Genomic DNA, 27,084 nt, shown 5'->3' with positions numbered 1-27,084 from the left:
TGATATCTTCTTGGTGCGAAAGAGAAATTAAAGGCTACAGGATTATACTACTTTATTATAGCTCGACTCGATGAAAGCTGCAGTCATATTTGAAACATCTGTGAGTCGGTTTAAAAAAAAAAAAAAAAAAAAAAAAACAGTCCGGTAACTGGTACTTGTGTCACATTAGAAGTCGAGGCACAAGTATGGCATGGACTCACAGTCCGAATAGCCAACAGTTGATAACCACTAGACCACCGCTTCTCTTAAATCCTTTGGACATGGCTTACAACGTTACATAAATGTATCATATTTTGCCTTGATTTTATCTTTTTTTTTAAAGACTGGTTTGTACAACGGGAAATATGTCTACGGATATAACAGCAAACGTAACTGTCTCTGTAAACGGAAAACTTTCTGCAACAACAGTCGTTTTTGATTACAATGTATGTTTTCAATATTTATAACGATAGGGTTATTAACAGCAAAGAGCAAGAGGAACCATTGTCCGAATCCAAAAAATATGTGCACTGTGATCCATAACATTATCAATTACACTTTGTTGTGTGTCAGCATCTAAGTATTTGTGAACTGACATTTACAAAAAAATATTGTTTAGCTACCGTTTAAGGATTTGAGTACTTTTAAAATAACACTTATTTATCTGGTCTCGACTTACAATATCTAGATTTATACATATTTTGTTACACTGTAAGATAAGAAGTCGCGAGTTTAATCCCTGTGGTTTCCGTGTCGATTATATAACAAAAAGCTTGTAAACGAGACATAGATCCATATAAAAACAATCTAGATATTTGGTTACTACAACAGAATGATGTAATAAACACGGCAACAAACTGCTTCTGGCTGTCCAAACATATCCACTAGCACTTATAATCGATAATTTGAAAAAATAAACTAAACCAACTCGTGCTATAGAGCTTTATGATTGTTGTTTGACTACAAGAACGTGAGAAATAGAGTTTTATTGATTTTGACTATAAGTATGCATCATTTAAACCATCGGGACTATTCCGCAATCCACAACAGTTTCGTAGTGTTTCGTTTTGGGCCGGCATAACATTAAATACTGACCCCGTTGAATATAGACCCCATGGGTCCTTTTTCAACTTTGAGAATTGACACCGTCGACATTTCAATATTTCAATGTCGATCTTTGATCAAAAGGTCATTTTTCAACGTTGAGAATTGACACCGCCAACATTTCAACATTAAATTTTGATCAATGGGATCAATTTTCAACGGGGTCAATATTTAATGTTACACCGGATTATTAAATGATTGCTTTTGATTTAACAGACCCCAAGTATTACAGACATTCATCCGAAATACGGTCCTAAAGCTGGCGGTACTCTTTTGACATTATCAGGTCAAAATCTTGGTGTCGGGAACCGTGATGTAGATGTATTTCTAGGTTCTCAAATTTGCAAACAAGCAACAGTGTATCCACAGCTTCCGCCAGACCTTGTTGCATCGTGAGTGCAATATATCGTTTGTGTTATTACGACATAATGAAATTACAAAATAATAGTTACCATGCTCATTAGTGATATATATTCAAGGAATGTTTTCCAAGTTTTAATGGTTGAGTGACGTCTTTGTCCGTAATGACATGGTAACGTTTTCAAGTAGAGTAATTGTTTTAAGATGAATTTTGGATCATTGCCGAAATTTTTTATACATGTATCTAGATTGTGATTATAAGTTTGTAAATACACAGTGAACTGTGTAGGGTGCCTTGTTACGCCATATTATCTTATGAATAATGTTTGTTCTGGTATTAGAAAATAGCGCTAAACCTATGTTTAGTTATCTATAACATTTTACCAAGCAATGCCATACATATATCCTTAAATTTTGCTTTCTTTATACCTTTCAGTGTTGATTTTACAATTCAGTGTATTGTAAGTGCTGCTAATAATTATGTAAACATCACAAGCATTGAACTGGCTATAGACGACCAGGTGGTCGTTCGTTTGACCTCGATCTATTACGAAATGGTCAAAGATCCCGTGATTGCAAACATATCAACAAGGAATGGATTTGTAAGGTAACCTTATTCAAAATATTATCTTTTACAGGTGACGTCTTCCTGTATTCAGACTCAGCTCTGTTTTCTTTTCCTTCGCTACCTCTCACAAACAAACTCAGTCAATTATTCGTCAAGTTTCGTTATGCTCCATGCTTTCAAAGTATCTCCTCATAGAAGTTTGGTTTAATACCATAACAATTTAGCCACGTCCTTTTCACGCCAGTGACATTGTAGCGTTCCACAAAGTAGTTGCTTAGGACCGTGACTCTTTTTTACTTATGCGTGGACACTGTTTGATGTTTCTCCGCCATCGATTTAAGTTTATGGCTTTGCGGATGACAACACTGCTAATGAACGCTTTAACCCAACATCTCCAACAGTCTAATCACAGGCAATATGATAACTTGAACAATGTGCTATAACAATCAACAATGGATGAAAGAAAATAAGCTCAAAATGAACACTTTCAAATCCGAGTTCATCATGTTTGATTGTAGGCAACAGCTTTTTAAGTGTGCAACTAACAAAATATGCATTGGTTTAAACATATTTTATTTTTCAATACTTTTACAACATGATTACAAACATATAATGAAGGATTGGACAGGAAGCTTTATAAGCTTAAGGTTGTCCTCTCTCTGTTACAACACTGTGCATACATAGATCATGGCTATATAAAACTTCAATTAAAAAATTACAAACGTTAACTAAAGAATATAACATAGTTGCAAAGCAACTATCTATAAAGATATTCATACTTGGAGATACTAGTACAAAAAGAAATAAAAAGAAACAGAAATAGTAGGAAATTGCCGACAAAACTAAAGGCGATTACATGTTGTAGTTACTATCACTTAACACAGTTAAAAGGGTTTGATATGCTATTTTTCAGGTAAGCTATTTCTGGTATGTTTACTTCTTGTAGATCAAAATCTTTTAGATTTAACAATGTAACAATGAACAGCAGTAAGTATTTCTACGTTGGATTCATCTGATAGGGCAGGATTACCTTGTAAAATAACATTTAATGTCGGAGTACAAAACTTGGTTATGATATTGAACAATTGTATTCTTAAGTAAGAATACCTCAGGCATATGAAAAAAATAGTGTTAAGGCGTTTCCACATCCCCATAGTCACAACTTGGAGACTCAGTAATGTTTTTAGCATAGAGCTCAGAAGATGGAGAGCTGCTTTGCGTACGTAGCCTTGTATGAAGTATTTGAGATTTTCTTACTCCTGTCAGAAAGTACTTTGGAACAGTAGAAATGTTATTATTCAACATACGCTTAAAGGACGCTAGAGAACAAGCATTACGTATTTCGTCTAGAAGAGCATTGAAGTCCCATATGACTGATGGAAGGAATGAATTGTAATAGAATGCAGTATGTGTGAATATAGTCTGAATATTTTCAGCATTTCTAAGAGGGTACCTGTGGTCTCTTCCCAAATTAGATGGAACAAGGTCTGAAAGATAGGATGGTTTGAAGTTATTTTTCATTTTATAAAACAGTACTGACTTGTGTTTTTTTCTTCTGTTAGCAAGGGTTTCCCAACCAACTTCAGATAAGAGTTTGTCAATAGCAACGAGTTTCGCTGTTCCAGTTACTATTCTTGCTGCTTCATGCTGACTTTTTTCAAATTCCTGTTTTTCATTTTGAGAACACTTGTCAAAAAGTACGTCACCATATTCAAGAATAGGTCTAATGAATGATTTGTAGATTACCTCAAGAGAATTTCTGTCTAGCTGAAATTTTTTTTTTATGACATTTATTCGCAGGCTTTCTTTGTTATGTACTCAGTTTGTGTAGTCCACCTAAGATCATTTAATAGAAAAATACCTAAATGTTTATGATTAAGGACATCGTTTATTTGTTGACGCTGCATTAATAGTGGAGGATGATTAGCTCTAATTTGTTTGCGGGATATCAATAACGACTCAGTTTTAGAAGGGTTAAAGTTCACTTGTCATCTTGAGGCCCAGTTTGAAATTTGATTAGAATCTGAATTTAAGATAGCAGAAGCAGTATTTGGATTTTCAACTACAATTGAAAGGTTCGTATCGCCTGCAAATAACCTTATATCTGCTTGAATATCTTAGACTATGTCATTGATGTAGATTAAAAATAAAAGGGGGCCGAGGGTTGATCCTTGGGGAACCCCTGTAGTGATTTCTTTTTGAGATGATTTGGAGCCAGGGAGTATTACACTTTGTTTTCTATTATGCAGATATAAGGAATACCAGGATAATAAGGATCCAGAGATTCCAATAGACTTAAGTTTATAAATGAGACCCTTGTGCCAAACACGGTCGAATGCTTTGCTTATGTCACAAAATATAGCCCTTATCTCTTTACCAGAATCAATAGCTTGTGAAAATAAATTGTGGATATATGTAAGTTGGTTTACTGTACAGTCATCCGGAACAAAACCAGACTGCATGGGAGAGAGGATGTTTTGTTCATGAAGAAAATTGAAAGTATCTTTGAACACATTTTTTTTCAAACACTTTATTGACAGTACTTATGAGAGAAATAGGACAGTAGTTATTACAAGAGAAGGATCTCCAGACTTAAAAATATGTGTAACGTTAGCGTTTTTCCAACTAACTGAAAATGTAGAAATACGCAATGAGTAATTTAAGAGGTCACACACGTGGCTGGATAGTTCTAAAGAAAGCTCACGAAGGATACGATAATTTATGCCACCAGGGCCTGCAACTTTAACTCGTTGAAGAGATTGTAAACCAGATATTACTTCATCTGGAGAAATTATAATACTAACAAGGAGGTCGTGATCAAACAACTTGTTAGTGTTGAGTTCTCATCTATACGTGTTTGACCTACAAAAAATCATTCAACATGATTCTTGAGAGAGTCCCAGTCAAATGTTGATGTTATTTGTCTAAGTCTGTCGTAGTTACCCTTATCGAATATCCAAACGTGGCGGTAAAATGGCGGAAATTTTGCCTTTTTAAGGTTTAAAAGTCCATAAACTGGGCAATGGTATCTAACATTTTGAGGTAAAAATAAGATCAATGATTGAGGATGATGTCTCAGTGAAATGCGTACGTGTATCAATTAACTGCGTCCAGTAGAACTGGTTATATATACTATTGACTTTTTGTTAGAAACATGGTTGGCTATGTTATGATTAAAGTCAAAACATGGTTGGCTATGTGAAGATTAAAGTCACCAACAATAATAATATTTTTAATACCTGTATCAAAAGCAATGTAGATACAGTCTTATATCCAAGAATGTTGAAAGCATTAGTATTTGCTGGCCTATAGAATGTACCGAAAATAATATATTTGTTAGAAACTACTATTTTAATCCAAAGACATTCCACACCATTAATTTCAAGATCACGCTTTCTTCTATAATAAAGATACTGTTATACATAAAGAATAACGCCTTCATATCCGTCTGCTCGGTTCTTTCTCTCTGTAAGTGAAAAAGACTTCAAAATTAATTCGTCGTTTGGGAAATCTCTATGTACCCATGTTTCAGAAAAAGCTAAGATGTCAAAGTCCTTTAGTCCTGCATGAATTGAATCAAATTTAAAGCTATACTTTGAACATTAAGTGGATAAAGGAGATGTATTTGGAGAGACCAATATTCTCCGTGAAGGTCGATAGTGAGGATGATGACGATATAGAATCATTCGAACCAAATCCTGGGTTTAGATGCACATCACCTGATAAAAGTATAAGTGAAAGAATATTCCAAATTTGGACGGATATAAAGAGTATTGCAATAGAGCCAAACAAAACAAGGATGATAAATATATGTTTTTAATCTGCTTTGGCTGACTAGGTATCTGCGACTGATCAATTGAATCTTAAGGTTGTGAAATGTTGCATAGGAGAGTAAAAGATCCGAAATGATAGCATATGGCAGGTAACCATCACTTGTATAGCTTATATAGGTTCTATAATAAGTAACAATTGAAGATAAAAAAGAAAACATCTTGAAACAAGATGTGCCATAACAGAAACATACACAACATATGGTCTTGTAAAATGTACTGTTAGTCAACAATATGGGATACAAGTAGTTTTTAGAGTAACAGTGGATATTTCTTTTTGTAAGCTAGTATTTATATAAACCATTTTATGTAGGAAAATATAACTTTAGCAAACAAAATTTATTTTGACACAAGTGAGGAGATTAATTAGAAGTACAGTTACTATAGTGTTGTATCATACAGTTAGCATGTGATGATAAAAGGAAAAGAAGAAAAAACATTTATACAGACTTAGCCACGAGAAAAACGCAGTAGAGCTGGTCTCGTGCGATACGCTGTAAAACAACAATTTAAGGTATAATTTTTTCCGAGTTTTTCCCTATTGTAGCAGCAGTTGCTGAAACCATGATTTTGTAGTGAAGTTTTAACTTTTGCAAGCTATAACATTTTTTACAAAGCCAAGTACAGAAATGAAAGTACGGTAAACATTTGATAGTAAAAAGAAAACCTTTTTGAAACGGACTAAGCCACATGTGAAACACACCATTCATTGACCCGCGGGGTTAGCTGTAAGATCACAATTTTAAAGTACCAATACAGTTATCCAAGTTACAGAAAATGTAACTTTTTGTAACCTAGAAATTGAAACCTTAATTTTATAATGAAATAAAACTATTGCAAAAAAAAAACTTTAACAAAAGTAGTCCACTTTATAACTACTAGATCCTTAAATGTTCACATAAGAGCAGGAATTCTGGAGAAAAAAGAACATACAAAAACACAAACATGCATATTTTACGTTATGTATATGTTAACAGTTAACGAAAAACTATCGGTAATAATGATGATGATGATAATAATAATAATAATAATAATAATAATAATAAAACAAAAAACTAAGATAAAGCATATTTCGTCTTACACAAAAATTGATGAGATTATAGTCACAGTAAAATGCATGTAAAACACAATATGATAATGGCCACACCTAGCTACATATAAGCAGGATAACGGTACTGTTGTTTCAAAGTTACAAAGAATGTAACTTTGTGTAACCTAGAGATTATTAAGGTATAAGTCCATGATTCGGAGAAAAACGTTCGAACGTCATTAAATCATAGAAAGAAAACATTGTTTTACAAGAAAATATAACAGTATTCAAAACATTTATATTATTGTACAAAACCATTGTCAATTTATTCATATATGTATTGAAATCCGGAAAGGGACTACATGAAGGGGCCAAACCTCTGGACAGCCCAGCGTCTTTAAAAACGTACCATTTTTAGCTCGACTATACGAAGTATAAGGAGAGCTATCCTACTCGCCCCGGTGTCGGCGTCGGCGTCGGCGTCGGCGTCATTCCGCGTCCCCGCCTTGGTTAAAGTTTTGGTGCACTTTCTCTTTTTTCAACTTATCTCTGTAATTACTTGATTGATTTGATTCAAACTTGAAATACTTATTCCTCATCATCATCCACATCATCTGACATAAGGGCCATAACTCTGGCACCAATATTTCATGAATTATCCCCCCTTTTCACTTAGATTTTCAGGTTAAAGTTTTGATACACTTTCACTCTATCTCTGTTATTACTGAATGGATTTGATTCAAACTTAAAATAGTTGTTCAACATCATCACCCACATCATATGACACAAGGTGCATAACTCTGGCACCATTTTTTCATGAATTATTCCCCCTTTTTACTTAGAATTTTAGGTTAAAGTTTTGATGCACTTTCACTCTGTCTCTGTTATTACTGAATGGATTTGATTCAAACTTAAAATAGTTGTTCAGCATCATCACCCACACTCTATGACACAAGCAAGCTGCATAACTCTGGCACCAATATTTAATGAATTATGCCCCTTTTTGCTTAGGATATACTTATATAGTGTTTTGATACATTTTATCTTTACCTATCTTATTACTTTAAGTCGATATTTTTGACATAGACTCAGGCTATTGTGCAATATCTTCATCCACAATTGGAGTCATTTAACACTCCAGTGACAGCTCTAGTTTCCTCCGATGTGCCCAGTTTCACTATCCAGCATCGAAATAGTCGAGCGCGCTGTCTCCTGTGACAGCTTTTGTTAAAACGCTGTTACATGTCTTCATTTTGATGCATTTGCAACATCGTGCGAGTGTTTAAACTTTACATAACTAGATAAAACATCGTTTTAACAATTGTTTAGGCAGCAGGGTACACTTCGAATTTTGGCCCCCGTCAATATTTGTTATAAATAGAACTTTGTGATTTTGGATGTTTGTAAATTAAGGTGGGAGATAATGATTATTAATTCTTTAGAAAATTGATACAGCCGATACATGTAAATTCTGATGTCAGTTGGAAAACTAACTGCTGGTAGCTTTGTATGATCAATGAGACACCTTTTCGCGAAAAAAATTGAAATCACGGAAGGGTTCTGTGCTTGTTAGTGATACTCAGGAACATTTTCGCTATTTTGTGAAAAAACGAGCTGGATGGGTCCCCATTCTGTTTATGTCGTGACGTTCAGTAAGGACTATTAAATTGAGAAATGCAATAAAATTGGGCATTGTTCTTGCAGCGGGATCATTGCAGGCTGTTCAAAAAGTGCAAAATTGATGATTTTGGCATGCTATTTTTCATAGATGGTGTAAACCTTTCGTTTTGATAACTTTCATTATTCTTGTATGAGAATCCTGATCTTGCCATTAGTTAAAAGCACAAAACATGCACACAATTTATAAAATAGCCGCCGTAATTCTGCTCATAAGGGAGGTGCAATATTGCGACTCGCTACATGTAAGACCATCCGTGCCCAAAATTTTCGCATCTAAGTGTACCCTGCTATCTTAACATTTATTGTTTACAAATGGCATTCTTATTTAAAAGGGGACAACTCATTTAGAGTATTTCAGGTAACCAACTCTGTGGGGCAGAAAAGTAAAACATGTAATGGACAGACAAGTTGTGTATCAAAATGCTGTTGTTTTGTGATATACTGCTAAACCTTAAAACCTTGCAAACAAAAAACACTTTGACAAAAGTGAAGAAATTACTGAAGACTGCTTGAAACGTGTGACCAAGTCTTAATTGTGTAATGATATATACTTTGCGAACAAAATATATTTGACAGCTGGATATAATAAATGAAATTTATACATTACACGTTAAGTTCTGGTATCTGTGAATAAAAGTGGTCCAATTTGTGACCACTAGATCCTTAAATGCAAATGGAAAAATATATACAAAAACACAAACTTACAGATGATATTTTTACGGTATGTATATGTTAATATTTCACAAAAAAACTATCGGCATTAATAATAATAAAAAAAAACAAAAAAACAAAAAAAACAAAAAAATCTACGATGTAGCATATTTCGCCTTGCACGAAAATTAATGGGATTTAAGTCACAATACAATGCATGCGGAACACAATATAATAATTGATATATCTATAAATAGCAGGATAACTGTACTATTGTTATATAACGTGATCTCAGTGACTGTGACAAAAAGTTTTCAGTACAGTTCTCACTAATAATTAGAGATAACAGAAAGTCAATGTTCGAATCTGATCAGATCCTCACTACATGTGACATGATGTACGTTTTGACGTTTGTCCTTTACAAATATCACACCGTCGAAAGTCCAGTAGCTGTCGATTTTGTTCCTTCTTACTAGAAGTCGGGCAGTATAGAAAGCAAAGTTACGTTGCTTAGTGAGATCTTCATTGATGTATATGCCATTTAGCCCGTGAGATTTCAATCCTGTACGACACAGATTTTACTATGATGGGTCTTGGGGTTCCGGTGTCACTACGTTTCCCTGCCCGGTGGTACCTCTCTATTTCATTGATGTTGATATCAACATCAAGTTTTTTGCACATGTCAAAAACTATTTGGTCGGTATTTTCACCTGGAGATTCTGGACACCCAGAAAGGCGAACATTATTTCGTCTGCTATACTGTTCTGCTGATTCTGAAGCAGCTTTAAGCTGTCTGACTGAGTTTTTAAGGTACTCATTCTCTGATTTCAGATGAATGTTCTCAGACTCAAGGGATTTAATTTTGCTCTCAAGACCAGTCAAAACACAATCTACAGTCGCTGACACTGAAGAACTTACAGCTTCTTTGACCATAAGCACATCCACTATTTTCTCCAAATCTTCATGGCCGAAAGAGACATTTGTTACTACGGTTTTAGAGTTCATTGTTCAAGCGAACAAACGTTTATTATTGCTATGTTCAAATGGTGAAGATAAATATCGTTTCTTCGCCTGGCCTATGTTTGGCGTAGATACAGAAGATGTCATATGTAACGAATTCACTATTTATAGCTGTAGTGAGTGAGCTATAAGATAAATTGACGATAGTGAGTAGTGGTCACTGGTGTGTAAACTAATCGGGCGGCTTTTTTAAAAATCAATCAAGATCAATTCACTTTTCGTTATTGTCAAAAAAATTTCAACTATACTTATCAGTATATTCAGAAGTTCCATATGTAGTATTCCAGCACAAAACTATCCTCCAAAAGTCCAGAAAAGCTACATTATTTCACTTTTTTTAACAGAGCACAAACCAAAAACACTATCCGCCATGATCACGTGACCAAGTTACCCTACAAAATATGCGTTGTAGGTGATGAAGTGAAACCAGTGAGATTTATTCGATATCTAGGTGCATATCTGTATGAAACTTGAATCTAAAAGAGCATGTAAAACGAAAGTGTAGAGCAGCAATGCTCAACTACTTCAGATAAAAATGTATCCGGAAATATCTTACCAAAGAGGCTGCCGAAACTCTTGTGCTGTCATTGGTAATATCCCATTTAGATTACAGCAATGTCATTCTGTTTTGCTCAAAGCAAAGTAAACAAAATGCAACGAACACAGAACATGTGTGCAAAGCTTGTCCTAAATCAAAGAAAATATGACAGTTCCAAGCAAGCGCTCTATGATCTTCACTGGCTACCCATCAAAGCCAGAATCACATTCAAAATGCTCACCAAGGAACTTACGTTCTATAAATTCTGTTACTAAGTGCTTCGTTGTTCCTTTCAATAAGCGCAAAACGTTCAGCGACAGAAGTTTTGCTTATATTAATATGTGCTTGTTGGATGTTTGAAGCAACCCTTACTTATTACCTTGGGTACTGTTGGACCTAAACTCTGAAATGAATTGCCTCTCGAAATCAGGAACGCAGACACATTAGATGTTTTTAAAAAAAGTTGAACACTCATTATTTTTGAAATTACTCTGCGCTCTTTTAGAGACTGTGACTGTGATTTTTTAAGATATTGTGGTAACATGAACTGGGTGATTTTATTGTGTAAATTCATTCGAATATGAACAATATAATCAAAATACAAAAGTACAATTCTTTGTAATAATTTATGGACATGTCACAATAACTCACTACTACTTCCTTACAAACAAAACTGCTGTCTTACTTATTTTAATATCCTAATATTTCATTAATTTTTTCTGATGCATGGGGCCGTATTCATAAAGCATCTGAAGTATAAGTTTTGACTTAAGTGGAAGATTTTACTAAAGTTTGTGGTGATTTCAGCTTAAGTCTAAGTAAAAACTTAAGTCCTATTCATAAAACAGCTTAAACTTAGGATACGTAAGAAATGACTTAAGTCAGAAAACAAAATGGCGTCGTGGGTACGATTAAAGAATTGTGTTTAAGATAAAAGCACTTTAAACATATTTGTGCATGTTGTATCTGTCTGAAATTAATGTTGTTTTTTTAATGTTTTCATCCACAATAAAAGCCAATAATTACTTGTTAAGTTGTTTTATGAATAACAAATATACTTAAGTAAAATAAATTTCTTACCTTAGTAATACTTAAGTAAATAATCAATTCCTTATACTTATACTTAAGATGCTTTATGACTACGGCCCCAAATCTTTTGTTTAATACTTACTAAATAGTTTTAATAAAATAAAAAAAAGCGGAAACTCCACAGGTCGCTAAACAGCAAAAACGGAAATGTTGCAGGCTCGTTTTGATTGAGCTTGTCCATGGACGGTAGTAGAACTGCATGCTACCGTCCACGCCCTTTAGGCCCGGGTTAAGTTTTTGTAAGTACAATCAAACGGCTTGGCTGTGTTCGAACTTTTCAAAGGGCATTCTGGCAATTTTTATTTATATTTCAAGCCCTCGCGTTATGGCTCGCTCTAGATTATTTCTAACAATGTTGTTTTTATATTTCTGTATCTTCATCAATAATTACTTGTTAAGTTGTTTTATGAATAACAGATATATTTAAGTAAAATAAATTTCTTACCTAAGTAATACTTAAGTAAATCTATAATCAATTTCTTATACTTATACTTAAGATGCTTTATGACTACGGCCCCTGATCTTTTGTTTAATACTTACTAAATAATTTATTCACAATGATATTTATGCTCATTTATTTCATACATCTTTAAATTTTTAAACGTATGTTTTTATGTTTGTAAAACGCATTTGATTATGTTTTACGTAAAAATAGGCATCAGTTTCAGTTTCAGTTTCAATCGTTAAGTGCCGAGTTACAGCCGTGGAAAGTTTCTCGTATTTGGATTCAGTATTGTCTTTAGAATTATGTAATCCATTAAATATCTAAATATCTGTACAGTAGAATCTCGCTGATAGAGAAAATAGAAAGTAGAGCGGGAAAGTGTGTGTGTGTGTGTCGTGGGGGGGGGGGAGGGGTGTGTGTGGGGGGAGGGGGGCGTGAGTGGAATTATAAGTTTTATTAAAATAAAAAAAATAGACAGCAAAAACGAAAATGTTGCAGGCTCGTTTTGATTGAGCTTGTTCATGGACGGTAGTAGAACTGCATGCTACCGTCCACGCCCTATAGCCCCGGGTTAAGTTTTTGTAAGTACAATCAAACGGCTTGGCTGTGTTCGCATTTTTAAAGGGCATTCTGGCAGTTTTTATTTTTATTTCAAGCCCTCGCGTTATGGCTCGCTCTAGATTGATTCTAACAGTGTTGTTTTTACATGTCTGTATTTTCATCAATAGTTTACATGCTTTATAAACTTTTGCATACTTGCAAAGGCAAACAATGAACTAGACCAGCCCTACTTGTGTTCCATTTTACATTAATTTCTTACTAACCGTTCTTTCAGTGGTGGAACATCAATAACAGTCCAAGGATCAGATTTAAGCAATGCCAATGCGGCAAGAGTGGAATCGTCATATGCTGGAGAAACTTCGGTAAGTTGTTATAGAAAAGAATATCTGATAAACTGTACCTTATAGTTTTCTTTTTTTCTGAAGTTATAAATTGTTGTTTACTCAAGCAATTATGTTTATGCTTATTTACTCAATTAAGGTTTCTTGTGACATATACCTAAGACTGATACTTACATTATGTTCTGTTCCTTTGATCTTCCAATATTCAAGAATAGTATAATTATATATTTGAGCTACATCGTAGGTTAAATAAAACTTTTCCAGTATTGAAAGAAAGTAACGTATCTTTGGCAATAAAATTCCTTAGCGCATGTAGTATTAGAATTATGAAAATCGCAATTTTATCATATGTTGACGTACACCACGCCTGGTAAACTATAGAGCTACCTCATTAAGAGGTACATGTATATGGTGAACTGTTCTGTCGCTACTTCCGAGGTAGTGCACGTCGCGATACAAGAACATCAACAAAGGCGAGTGTCATCATATTTTTTTTGCATTTTTACAAGCAGTGTATCGAATATCAAAAATCGGGGAAAGGTAGGCGATGTAGATATGATTTAACTTTACAAAGAACTTTAAGTTTGTTAATTCATTCTTAATTTGTGGTCGTGGTGATGTTTACCAACAAGCAGATTTTGCAGTAAATTTGGCCATTTCGTCATGAAAACACTTTCATTGTCAAATATTTACGTTTTAACTAATATTAGAAGCAAACCGAGTAGCGTGAGATAGCTGTAAAATATACTAGTACAATGCATTTGGAAATAAAATATGTACCGAAAATGGTTCAGGAGTAAACTTATTGACTTTTTCGTGGAGGTGGCTCTGATACTTGTTTACACTACCTATTACACTGTATTACATTCAAGGCTTTTACTAGGCTTGTAAAATCAGATCTGAATATAATGTTACCATAATTGCTTTTCGTTGAGGACAGTTTGTTTATACATACCGGTAAGTAAAATATACTTTGTACAAATATCAGAGTCGCTGTGACTTTATCAATGTACGAGCAAATGCACTAATGAATCTAAAATCTGAAAGTTTTAAACAATCATGCTGATTTACGAGCTAGATAAACTTTAAAGGAGAACTTTACGTGGAGGCTAATCATAACGCATTTAGTGTTTTAACAATGTACGCATTTAATTAGCAACCTCAATTAAACATACAATTATTGACATAATTACTGCAGTGATCGAATCCTAAATTTAAGAACTTTCTTTATAATTGAAATTCTTATATTCTCGGCTATTTCCATTTCTATTAATTTGTCTTTTATCTGAACCAGTCAGACGACGCGTTTGTCGAAAGGGTCGTGGCTTCAGATTACAAGTAAAATTTTCTTTCTTTAGAATTTGAATTTTGTCATATTATGACTATTATGACGTAAGAGCATTAATCATCTTTAAATTGCGAAATTATGAAAAAACATGCGCGAGCCGGTAATCGTATTTTCTTATTTATGTACTATGAACTCATTTAAATTCGCTAGCATGAAAGTGCGCGCAAACGGCAAAAAGACAGTTTTGCGTGGGCTTTTAATTCGCGCATTTTCATTTTGTTTTCTTTAATCGCCAGCATCGCATTTGTCCGGTATAAAATACAGTTCCAATTGAAAAAACATTTTTTCTTCTTTTATTTTTCCTAGTGGCCTAGCTTTTGATCCAAGATAACCCATATTAAAAGTTGACCTAGATTTTATCAAGGCAATCATTTTGACCAAATTTCATGAAAGTCAGTTAAAAAAACTTCAGCCTCTATCACATATTTAAAGTTTTCCTTCGATTTAACCAGGTGACCTAGTATTTTATTCCAGTTAATCCATATTCAAAATTATCCTAAATTTTATCCAGATAAACATTCTCATCAAATTTCATAAAGATAGAGTGTAAAATGCATTTCCAAGCTAAATGTTGACAGAGAGACAAACAGACGACGGACGACGGACATCGAGTGATCACAGTAACTCACCTGAGCAAAAAAAGTAAACAGAATGTACAACTATTCAAAATTTACAATTACAACCCCATGAAAAACTTTAATCAAAACAATATACTTGGAAAATTCATACATATGTATATCAAATGGAACAGTAACTTTATATTATTCCAAATTAGGACAGCCCAAAGTAAATATTAAAACGTTAAAATTATGAACACAGCTCTGTTCATGCAACACAGAGCTATCTCCTTAGCGACATGACTATCTCCTTCATGACAGAGCTATCTCTCACAATAAAAAGTGAATAAGTTTACTTCCGAACCATTTTCGGTATATATTTTATTTTCAAATGCATTGTATATTTTACAGCTATCTCACGCCTACTCGGTTTGCTTCTAATATTAGTTAAAATGTAAATATTTGACAATGAAAGTGTTTTCATGACGAAATGGCCAAATTTACTGCAAAATCTGCTTGTTGGTAAACATCACCACGGCCACAAATTAAGAATGAATTAGCAGACTTAAAGTTCTCTGTAAAGTTAAATCATATCTACATCGCCTACCATTCCCCGATTTTTGATATTCGATACACTGCTTGTTAAAATGCAAAAAATATTATGACACTCACCTTTGTTGATGTTCTTTTATCGCGACGTGCACTACCTCGGAAGTAGTGACAGAGCAGTTTACCATATACCTCTTGAAGAGGTAGCTCTGTAGTTTAGGTGGCGGCGTGTACACGTTTATAAATGACTTTCATATTCTTAGTTGTCAGGGGGCGTGTGCTTGACGTAGGAGTTGACTGAGTTCAATATACATTGTGTGTTCATATGCATGCATGTAAATTTATTTCATTCTCTTTTACTTTACCAAAACCAACTGGAAAGCATATCCATGACTATTATTAACACTATTTGAATGCAGCTGCATTATAAACCTCATGATCACCACTTAGCTCATTAGGAAGAGCGCATCTAAGTTCAGTTCCCGGGCTTTGCATTTGTTCTCAGTAGTAACTAATAAAAGTTGTTTTTTTCTGAAATAATTGTCATCCACCTCTAATTCATGTGGAGAAGCTGGTAGTTAATTGCAGAGAACAGGATAGAACTGGTACAGAATTCAGGAACTCTAGTTAAGTTAACTGCCTGCCGGTACATAGCTAAAATACTGGTGAAAAACGGTGCTAAATTAGCCAAAGAAATAACAAACAAATCCTTAACCTGAGAAACGGGAATCATTGACTATAGAAACTTGATTTGGTAGTGCACAGCAATATTGTGTTTCATTGCATCACTTAAATCACTAGTCATAGTCCTTCTATTCTGTTTAAACAGCTGATCGCATGTACTGGGCCCGTGTTCACAAAACATTTTCAGTCTCAGCTGAGTTTGATAATGAAACTTTATTTGTCATTTATATCTAAATAGCATGTTTTAACTAAATTTTAAGTTAACAACTATTTTCAAGTGGCTATTCAGTATTGATGGTCAGTATTTCCCCACCTCAAAAAGGTGCAAAAGTCGCCATATGACCTATTTTCTTGTCACAGTGACGTAAAACCCTTTTAAAACAATGCATTTAATGCATTATTCTTCTGCCTTTGCAAAGCACAGATGTAGAATAATCCATTTAAAAGACACAAAGCTCAAAAGCAATGGAAATCGCATAAATCAAATGACCCGTCATTTGCCTATGCTTAGGGTTTACCAATATAGTTACACTTTATGGTAAGTTATTTTTGACTGGCAAGCGAGGTCTCTATACATTTATATAAGTAGTCAAATCTCCCATGTGAAATCATAATCATAATGGTAGTAAAATGTATTTATACGACATAACTATATGATTCTTTAATTACCTTACAGATTAGTAAATGTACAATACAGTCTGCTAGCGTGACCATATGCAAAGTTCCAAGAGCGCCTAAAACACTTACGAATGAGCTTGCTAAAAATCAGTCAAGCGAGAGAAGAAAGAGATCGGGTTGTTTAAAATGCATCGAAGTGCAGATAGTACTTTATTTAGATGGCGTGACGGAAAATTTCACAATCACGTACTATAGGGATCCGTCCATATATAAATTACCCGGCAAAGATAACGTTGTCTCAATGCAGTCGGAAAATCTAAGACTTACTATCAAGGTAATGTCTTATTATTTTAGACTTTTGTTTAATTAGTCCATCTGTCGATCTGATCGTTCTTTTACAGCTTTATCTTGATAATGTTTAGTAATTAAGAGTTGATATTTATTATGTTTGTATTCACTTATGCCTCCCTTTAAATATTTTGAAAAACATCGTAGTGTGACTAGAATTATTGCTGTTAGTTGAGTTGAACGGTCTTTTTTCCATATGCCGATTATTCCAGCATACACGATAAGCTTTAATAGCTTTCAAGCTTATATATTATGCACAACTAAAGTTTTGAAACATATAAAGGGCAATAACTACGGTCATACTAAATCGATTATTTCAACAATTTGAGGGAAGTCGTCGCTTGCGTCATATAGTGAGCTAAGTGCCATTTTTGAAAATTTTAAGATATATATACCGTTGAATTCGTTTCAGAGAGAGCTATCTCCTGGTGCCTTTTATATTCAGATTAGAAGCCCCGTTAAAAAGTTGTTTTTTTTGCGCTATCTCCACATATCGAAAACATGTTTACCTATTATAGTGAGCTAAGTCACGGAGTTAACGCAGTAAAACAGTAAACCCATATTTATCCAATTACAGTTGGATTTACAGTCATGACTTTTTTTTTGTGACAAGTTTTTGCTTCATCACATAGTGAGCTAACTCTTTTGCACTTGTAAATTATAGTGAGCTATGTCCAATTCAGCCAATAAAATCACTGTTTTAACAGCATACTTCCGCCAAAGTTTCACATGATGGATACAGATAATATAAAAACAGTTAAAAGTGTTTTTGCAGTATTATTAAGGGAAATGTGAGTATTTGACAATGGCTTTTTTGCTCCGTATTGTACATATTCTTCCTTGCATAAATATTCCAAAAACGTTTGCTAAATGACTTGAAAATTTTGTAAACATTAGGTGATCTAAGAGTGCAAAGATTCGGATATAACAATTTCGGTTACTGAATTCCATCCAACCTAATTATGTCAGTAGATTTATTTCGCTAAGTTCCCTGTATTTCATACATCCGTTTGTCCGTCCGTGCAAACGCAATATACATAAGATGGTAGGTGTGGGCTAGTAAAAATAAATATATTGTCTTTTGTCCTAAGTGGTCATTGTTTTGTTTGAGAACAATTGAAATACTGCCAAAGTTACCAAACATTGGGATGTCCATCCACCCATTAGCACTTTCTTTAAGGGTCATGTAGTCTTAAAATAGTTCCAAACAGGAATGTTGCACCCCCCCCCCCCCCCCCCCCCCCCATTTTAGCACGTTATAAACAAACTAGCCACATATTTTATAAATAGTATTGTTCAGGAGAAGTAGAAGCTTTATACAGTGAATATATGGCTTGAAAACTAACCCTTGTTTGGTACATCAGAAAAAGGTGTGTCCGAGGACATTAATGCAGAAAACTTCAAATTCTTTTATTCAAAGTACTTTTTCTCAAAATTTATTAGGCCTACTATCGTGTGTGCAATATACCAATCTAGGTACTGCCACTAAACAATGGCATTAATAATAGCTAAATGCATAATGTAAACGAATTCTTTCGTTTTTGACCCTTCTACTTTCACTTTAATTTTATCTTGAACCTTTAGATGTAATTTTCATTTTCAACACTCAGACTACCTAGATATGCATACGTCACACAAGAAAAACAAAAGTCTTGAGAAACAATAATTTGAATAAAGAAGTTTGATCCCATATACATCTGCAATAGCCATTTGGTACTCAAACTAACTGATAAAGGACACAAATGGAATACTCCTGAATCAAATGATCACTGTAGGAAGCTTCTACTGCTTCATATGAATAATTTTGTGTATGCAAGATGTGACTAATTTGTTTACAACTTGCGAAAGAAGTAAGACAAAATTCATGTTAGGACCATCTCAAAGGACTTTGCTTGAACCTTAACGCGAACTCTCTGGAAGGTTTATAACTACAGCGAATTGATGCCAATTAAATTTGATTTAATTTCCTTAGAAACAAAAGCGTTATGTCCCTTAAAAATTTTCTTTGCAATTGTACTGTTTGATGCCATTTCAAGCACATTTATGTGGTATTTGTTCGAACACACTTTTTGAAAATCTTTTTTCACTGCAGTTACTGTCATAGCAACCACGCAGATGAGTCATTTACCGAAAAATTTATACCAAGCTATAAAATAAATCATACTTCTTTGTTTTGTATAACCTACATTAAACCGATCACTCTTGAGTTTCAGTTGAATTACTTAAGAAACTCCACATATACAGTCCTTCGGCATTAACCATGGTAAGCCTTATACCTTTTACACATATTAACATGTACAGCCTTCAAGCTTCTAATAAAAATTGGTATTTCATAGTACATTGACTAGTGCTAAATGAAATCAAGGTATGGGGCTAGTATAGGTATTTTAAGAAAGGGGTTATGCAGGTGTTTGTCGGCTAAACACCACCTCCCATCCTCGTTACTACCACGTGGTTAAAAGAGCTACCGGCGCGCTTGGGCGTTTGGACTACGAAGCCGAGATCAATCAATTTCCATTTGTTGAAGAAATGGCGAGTGCCCAGCCTTGTAGTATTTAATAATAGATTATGAATATTTTAAAGCAGCATTTAAATCAAAACTTTTGTGCTATTTGACGACTAAATATCGGTATGGGTGTCATGGTGTTTTGCGTTCAGTGTTTTGATAAAGTTTACTTTCAAACCATGCGTGTTTGATTATATACGTTTGAAGTACATTAAAGAATCTCATGATCGTGGCAATTAATTACTTTCTGGTAAGATGACTTTCCGCAAGCACAAAATACACCCGAAGATTATAGCAGTTTCAGTTAAATTTAGATTGCTCATTGACAGTAATGGAGAGAGCAACACTGGCATTGCCCCTGACCCCAGGTTTGCGTGGGATATTGTGTACCAAGTAATGGTAAACTGTGCCTTGACCAAAACAGTATGTGCTGAGCTAATCGCCTTGATATGACTAAAAGCTTGTTGAAACAGATGTTAAACTCAAAAACAAACAAATTAACAAAATGGTGGTAGTATGGTCTTCCGGAAGCACAAGGTATATCCGAATATGAACATCTAGAAATAGCTAGTTCTGGTAAACGGCTTAGATCGGTTTAGTCTGCAATGGAATCTTTGTGATGTGGTTAAATGAGTGGAGCGTCGTGGGCCAGGGATAGGGCCCCGGACATCTCCATAGTTCGTTGGTTCGAATCCCACCAGAAACAAGTCTCTTCCACTACCTCTCCAATCCCTAAATAGGCGCGAGTACTGGAAACCCAGCCCAGCAAGCAGCGTCGAACGTGATTAATACAAACCTTGTTTTATGATCGATGTAAATAAATACGAGCAAATTTAAGCTAGATAGCCGTTTTTTAGCTGTAGGATTGCTGAAAATGGCGTTGAAATGAACACAATAACATCAACAACAACACCACCACCAACAACAACAACATTCTTAATCATCATTTGAAATAAGTCATTGCTAAAATGTAAAGTACATTCAAAAGTTTATTATTTAGTATTTTTTACTAGTACTATTTAGTAAATATCCAGTGGAGATAAATATTTAAAAAAACAACAACAAAAAAAAAAAAAAAAAAAAAACCCCAGACAACTTGGAAACAATTGTTTTAACTTCATATTGCGCTATGATTACATAGCGCACTATAATAAGCAGAAATATCGATAGACATTTTTTTTTCATATTTGAGCTATCTCCAAATTAAAAATTAAATTGCCATTTTATCTTTTGAAATAATTTCCTTATATTTAATGTGTCAAGACAGAATAGTAAACACCTTCTTGCTGCATTTTTAATTTTTCAAAAAGACCAACCATAATGAAAATAAGGGATGTTGAAACTTTGAAGCCAATTTTCTCGAAATGGAAAAAAGGACACAGCTCACTATAAGAATTAAGCGACGGAAAACAATCATTTACTTCAAATTTCAACCAAAGGTGACTAGCAATACCAAAAACGTTGCATCGGATGGACAAAAATAATTAAAGGGAAATTACAATGGTATTATTGTGTTGATTATGACTGCATTCAGTGGGAACCATTCAGCAGTTAATTAGGCATCATTAATATGATATGCACTAAATGTTTAAGGATTAACTGGACATTTATTAACACCAGAGGTTTAGCCGTTCAAATTAAGTGGAAACTTCAATTTTAGTGGGTGTAGCGTCATATCTAGTGTAATTTTTGTCATTGAATGGGTTTTAAGAAAGACGATTTTGTAGTTTTGAATTTATAATTGCTATAAAAATTTCTTTGAGAATAAGATCTGTTGATTATAAAGATAAAACAAGCTTTTCCCTACCCTAGGGACAAAGTGTAATTTATCCATGCTGAGAGCTGGAAAACAACTTTCATTTTCAGGCATACTTAAAAGGACATTTCCTATCACTTTTAAAATAGATCGTATTAACAAATAAATTTGGATATTTTCTAGTCATAGCATTATGTAAACAGATTATGACATCATGAAGTGCTAATACTATGTGACTTCACTTAAGTGTACGCTATTTTAGGGCAAGACGGGAAATCTATCGCTTGCACGTTATCAGGGAAAAGTATATTTTCTCTGCCTGGTAGGCAGAAGTTACATTGTTACGTTGCACGTTTTAAAGATACAACTATGTTTTATACAAATGTGCATAATATAACTTTGATGTAAAAGGCTGTTTCTAACTAGAAATTTTCTTCATATTCATTGCAGGGCAAAAATTTGAATTTGGTTGCGACGGCTTTTGACATAAATATAACAATTGGTATTGCAACATGTTCTGTCATTGAACTGACAATGGCAACTGTGGTTTGTATTGCCCCATCTACGCGACCTGATCCAGGGATACCAGATTCACAATATCCGGAAGTCAATGTAAGATCAGAGAACAAATCTGATGATTTAAATATAACTTGCGCATATGAATGGCAAAATTGTGCTACTATAATCGTTTGATTGCATCTCATTTATGGTTTCCTCTCTGGTATTCAGAGTGTTTTTGGTTAAACTGTGTACTGAAAAGTCAAATATATTCAAGGAAATTGATAAAATACTTAAGCAAATCCTTTGAAAGCATAAAAGGCAAAAAGGTAGCTTTACACGTTTTGATCAAGTATGCTGAACTTCATAAAAACTAATGAAATAAGCAAGACCTTTATGCCTCCAATTACCAGTTGCTTGCGCATATCATTAGCAAACGCTATTTATAGAAGCATATAATTGATTTATTTCTTCAACTGATCCTTTTTTTCGGCACACAAATCAGTTCTGTCTTTAATAGCATTCTATGATTTAAGAATAACAAAGCACCAAAAAATCCTATTTTAGCTAACATGGTTTCATCAAGTATGTTCACGAGAGGTAATGAAATTTGCAACGCCCTCGAACAACCTACCGCTAGTAGCACATATCATTGATAAAGTCATATGTTGTGTGCAACTTTACCGGCATCCAGATAAATTTTCACTTTAATAGATATTGAAATGTTAATTGTATTTATCGATTAGGGAATGATAAAATCCGTAAGAAAATCGTGTGAAAGCAAAATAAAGGCAGCCAAGCAGAAAACTAGCTAACATCATTGATCAAGTATATACATGAGAGGTAATGAAACATGCAACATTCCTCATGCAACCCGTCACATTTACCCATATCATCGAATAAATATTGATAGAATCATATGGTAGTATGTTGATATTAAATTAATATATACTCCGCGAAAGAAAATATCTTGAAAGTATAAAATGCTGGCAGGCAACATAATAGCTAGTCAAGAGTGGTAATGAAAAGTTAAAGCATCCAGATGTCACCTAGCATCAGGTTTTGCAAAATACAGTTGCACAGAAACGTTGAATGACAAGAAATAATAAGTACAATAAAATTAAGTTATGTAACTGACAGACAGACAGACAGACAGATATTTCATTCACCCAAGGTATATAAAATACAACATGAGGATATGCAATATATGTTTTAACAATGTTATATTTGTTCCGGTAGCAGCCAACAGAATATAAAATACAAACCTAATAATTTAGCAAGCACGAGTGTCAAGGGGGAACTCATAGAATCGTTTCTCATAACTCGTATACATAAGTGCAATTTTTTTGTAATCATTCTATTCAAGATTATATCTGATCATAGCTGGTTCAGTGACGTACATATTGATACAGTAACTGTTTATAACATGACTACACTCTGGAAGGAGATGGCAAGTGACAGTCAATAATTTTCTTTAATGACTGGTTACTTTAGGTAATATACATACGACAGTAGGTTTTCTGCGTTACTTGGAAGATGAGTTGAAAAATACAGCTATGATAATTGCAGCGGTTGTTAGCTCAGTCGTACTTGTAATCATTATCGCAATCGGTAAGTCAGTTGCAACACTTGCCAGCCAAATCAAAGTAATCACTGCAATTGGTAAGTAAATTTCAAAGATTGTCTGCCAAGTCATAGCCATCATTGGAATCTATAAGTAAGTTGTGAGTCAGCCAAATCAAAATCACCACTGCAATAGGTAAGTACATTGTAGCACAAGTTAGTCAAGTCGTTATTGCAGCATGTAATTACGTTCTTACTTATTTCTGAGAAATATAACTTTTCTTCAGTTAACTTTACCTTGAGCTTAGATTGATATTTATATATTGCTATGCTAATCCAACTACGTAGCATAAAGGTAAAGGTAGAAAGGTAAAGGTAAAGGCAAATTTTGTTTACCGTCGCTTTATGAAACAATTAACATATTAAGCTCTGTAGAGCATTTGAGCGAGCCTATTTTAAGAACAGATAAAACCATTTATACCTTACCCTCAGCAATTTGCTGGTACCCATTTGCAGTTGAGTCGACTGAGGCAATCATGATAAAGTGTCTTGCCCAAGGATACACTGCATTGGGAGTAGCCAGGATTCGAACCAGGGGCCTTCGATAAAATGACGTCAAAATTTTATTTGATTACAGTACATGTTACACACATAACGATTCATAATTAATGTTTTAAGAAATGATATAATATAGGTACTGTATTGCTATGGAGGAAGTACAGGAGATTGACAAAAAGAGTAAAATATCATGAGAAAGAAAACGTCCAGAAAGAGGCAATAGGAACCTTTTCAGAAAGCCGGTTTGTATAGGATACATTGAAGTGATGTATTTACTGCAGCAATTTTTCTATTGCACACCCTCAACAATGAGTACGACCGAATTATGTAGACTTTCATTTATATATTACAAGAATATTTGAGATGCTCAAATAGACATACTTGTTAAAGCTGTTCTTCCCTAGATTTACGTTTGTGTGTAGAGTCCACTGACATTCATTTTGTAGAAAATTTTCAACAGTACCAAAAAATGTCAAGCTTGTCTGGTTATTTCAGTAGGTATAGAAGATACAGTTATGAATCGAGAGGTTGCAAGCTGGATTTACGGACGGGACGTATTTTCTCCGTTTAGAAAATAAAAATAACAGGAACAAAATTAAGGAACTCTGGTTAATTTAACTGGTCGCTTTAACATAACAAGCAAAAGTGTAACTAAGAATTTCCTTTCGCTTTATTTATCCTATAATTTATGAAATAAGGCATGCGAGTAGAATAATCTTCCACTGTTCGTAGATGGAGATAGGAATACCCGGCTCTCGGGTGACTGTTTTGGCGGTAAAGAGACTGTATCTCAACGAACTGGATATTCCTCTCTGCATATACCACGAGTGACAGATTATTTAGAGGTTAATATACGGCTTGGTTGTACTTTCTTGCCATTTTATTCGTGGCACACCTAGAGTCATAACTGCCCGAGGGTTTTAGCCCGAGGACCATTATGTGACATCATGGCTAGAAGGCACAACCAGCCGTTTATTGACCTTTTTATTATATACCTTCGCTCCATATTCATATTGGTAATTTCATTTTACAAATTTTTTTTACAAGTATGGACTAAGCATCATTTGTATTGATTTTTTCATCAACAGTGCCATCAGTATTCGACAATCGATCTGAAAATAATTCAGCATCCTTTCACCCGCCATAATGACATTGGTACATGACGTCAACGTCAGAACGCGCTGACGTTCCGGTTACCCGGGGCCATTATGATTATGGCGCGTGAGGCGCACTGCGCTATTATGGATTCGTCAATAGAGGACAAAATGGCCGTTTTAAACGGCTTTTTGTTAATATTTATAGTAACATATGTAATAATTAAATTTAACATAAAAATAATTTTGTTATTCAGTTATATAAGTACACCTGCAACTGAAAGCCGGCGAAATGAAGAAACGACTGGACCTTATGCTGATATTTATGATGATCAGATTGCAGAAATATATGATGAAATTTGTGACATTGACATCGAAAATGACAAGTCACAAGAATATCTGGTACCTCATCCTTATCTACATTTACAAGACTTTGACACAGAGGGTGGAGTTGGCCGAAGGAATAAAAAAATTAATCAACCTATGGCTGAAACACAAATGGAAGAAACAAGGCTAGGAGGTGACTATCTTCATCCTGTTACACGACGGCAACAGGAGTTTGCTGCTGAGAACACGAAGGCATCGTATCACTACGGTAAGAATAATAAATAATTTTCATGAAATATGAATTTTGAAAGTTATTAGAAACACCGTCTTTGTTGATTTGAAAATTCACAAATACCTTATACGCTAATCTTCACGAATGAAACATTTAAAGAAAAATAGTACATCGATAATAGAAAACGATGAAATTAAATTAAAACAACAAATTCCAACATATTTAAGCAAAACTATTTGATCTAAATTAAGTGAAATTACTGTAATATACCATCATAATTCGATCTTTTTAACTCGTAAGCTCAAGAGCAGGCTAGGGCGTTGCGGGGACTGGCGCCCCTCTCCCTTTGAAAGGTTAATAGGGGAGGGGGCTACATTTGCTTCCCCAACTCTCCAAACTTTATGTCCCAGTATCGGTCAACAAAATGTACAATAAACAAAGGCGAGAAAGCATGTTTTAAAAACGCATATATGTATATAGATGAAAGTATTTTACTAGAAAAGCATTCTTAACTTCAGTGGGGAAATGGGGAATTGTTTTTTTATTTTTTTAATTTTTTGTTGTCAAAATTAATAGCTGTGATAGCAGTGAAAATGAGCTTGTTGGTAAAATTTTGATCAAGAGTTAGCGCTTACTGGAAAATCTCTTGCATTTGTTATCGACTGAAAGTAAAATGTGCATAACTTTCTAAACGTTATAATAGGTTAATATACAGATAACTTTTAAAATTGATTTAAAGATTGTTGTCAAGGGAATAAATATGAATAAAGTTGAAGCAATACAATATGTTTATATATTTTCTTGATTCCATATAAAATGCTTAAAAATTCAAAGTACATTAGCTGTTCAAAAAGAAATGCTTCCATTTGGTTTGGTGATATTTTTGTGTCTCATATCGTAAGATTAACTAAACATCATATTTAAAATAGCAACAAAGGAGAACATTAATAATTATTTACGTGCCCCCTTGCGATTGCTGGTGATTCCAGGCTCCATAAATTACGTAAGTGTCCGAATCGACAAATTATAAAACAGAATTTGCTATAAATTGTTTACTTCTAAGGAAACTGTTTTAAAGGTTATTGAACTACATATATGTACATATTTTGTAAATTTTATTTGAGTTTAACATGTTTCAGTAGTTTTCGTGACCTAACTAACCAAATAGTTGTTTTTATTCTAATATAAACGGTAATCAAAAAAGCTGCATATTTTCAGAAGGGAGCCAAAGAACAGCTAATCATGATGAC

General features: G+C 34.1%; 2 protein-coding genes across 2 annotated transcripts in view; one reads left to right on the top strand and one right to left on the bottom strand.

Annotated features, from left to right (window-relative positions):
• The window catches only part of LOC123531750 (CCR4-NOT transcription complex subunit 9-like), a 492,904-nt gene that overhangs the window by 35,253 nt on the left and 430,567 nt on the right, over positions 1 to 27,084 (bottom strand). The window lies entirely within an intron of this gene.
• Positions 345 to 23,528, top strand: LOC123532118 (hepatocyte growth factor receptor-like). The gene is made up of 7 exons (XM_053518131.1): positions 345 to 425; positions 1,300 to 1,475; positions 1,880 to 2,050; positions 13,130 to 13,217; positions 17,011 to 17,286; positions 22,013 to 22,174; positions 23,427 to 23,528. The coding sequence occupies exons 1-7, from the start codon at positions 345 to 347 to the stop codon at positions 23,526 to 23,528; spliced, it is 1,056 nt and encodes a 351-aa protein (XP_053374106.1).

This window comes from Mercenaria mercenaria, chromosome 11 (genome assembly GCF_021730395.1).
Source record: "Mercenaria mercenaria strain notata chromosome 11, MADL_Memer_1, whole genome shotgun sequence".
NCBI classification, from domain to species: Eukaryota; Metazoa; Mollusca; class Bivalvia; order Venerida; family Veneridae; genus Mercenaria; species Mercenaria mercenaria.
The sequence above is the reverse complement of the archived record's forward strand: the minus strand, read 5'-3'. Positions and strand labels throughout refer to the sequence as shown.

Excerpts from the sequence above, each read along its gene's own strand:
- LOC123532118 (XM_053518131.1), top strand. The coding sequence starts at position 345 with ATGTCTACGGATATAACAGCAAACGTAACTGTCTCTGTAAACGGAAAA. Across the intron at positions 2,051-13,129 it reads ACAAGGAATGGATTTGTAAG|TGGTGGAACATCAATAACAG; the intron begins GTAACCTTATTC and ends CCGTTCTTTCAG. Across the intron at positions 22,175-23,426 it reads CACAATATCCGGAAGTCAAT|ATTATATCTGATCATAGCTG; the intron begins GTAAGATCAGAG and ends ATTCTATTCAAG.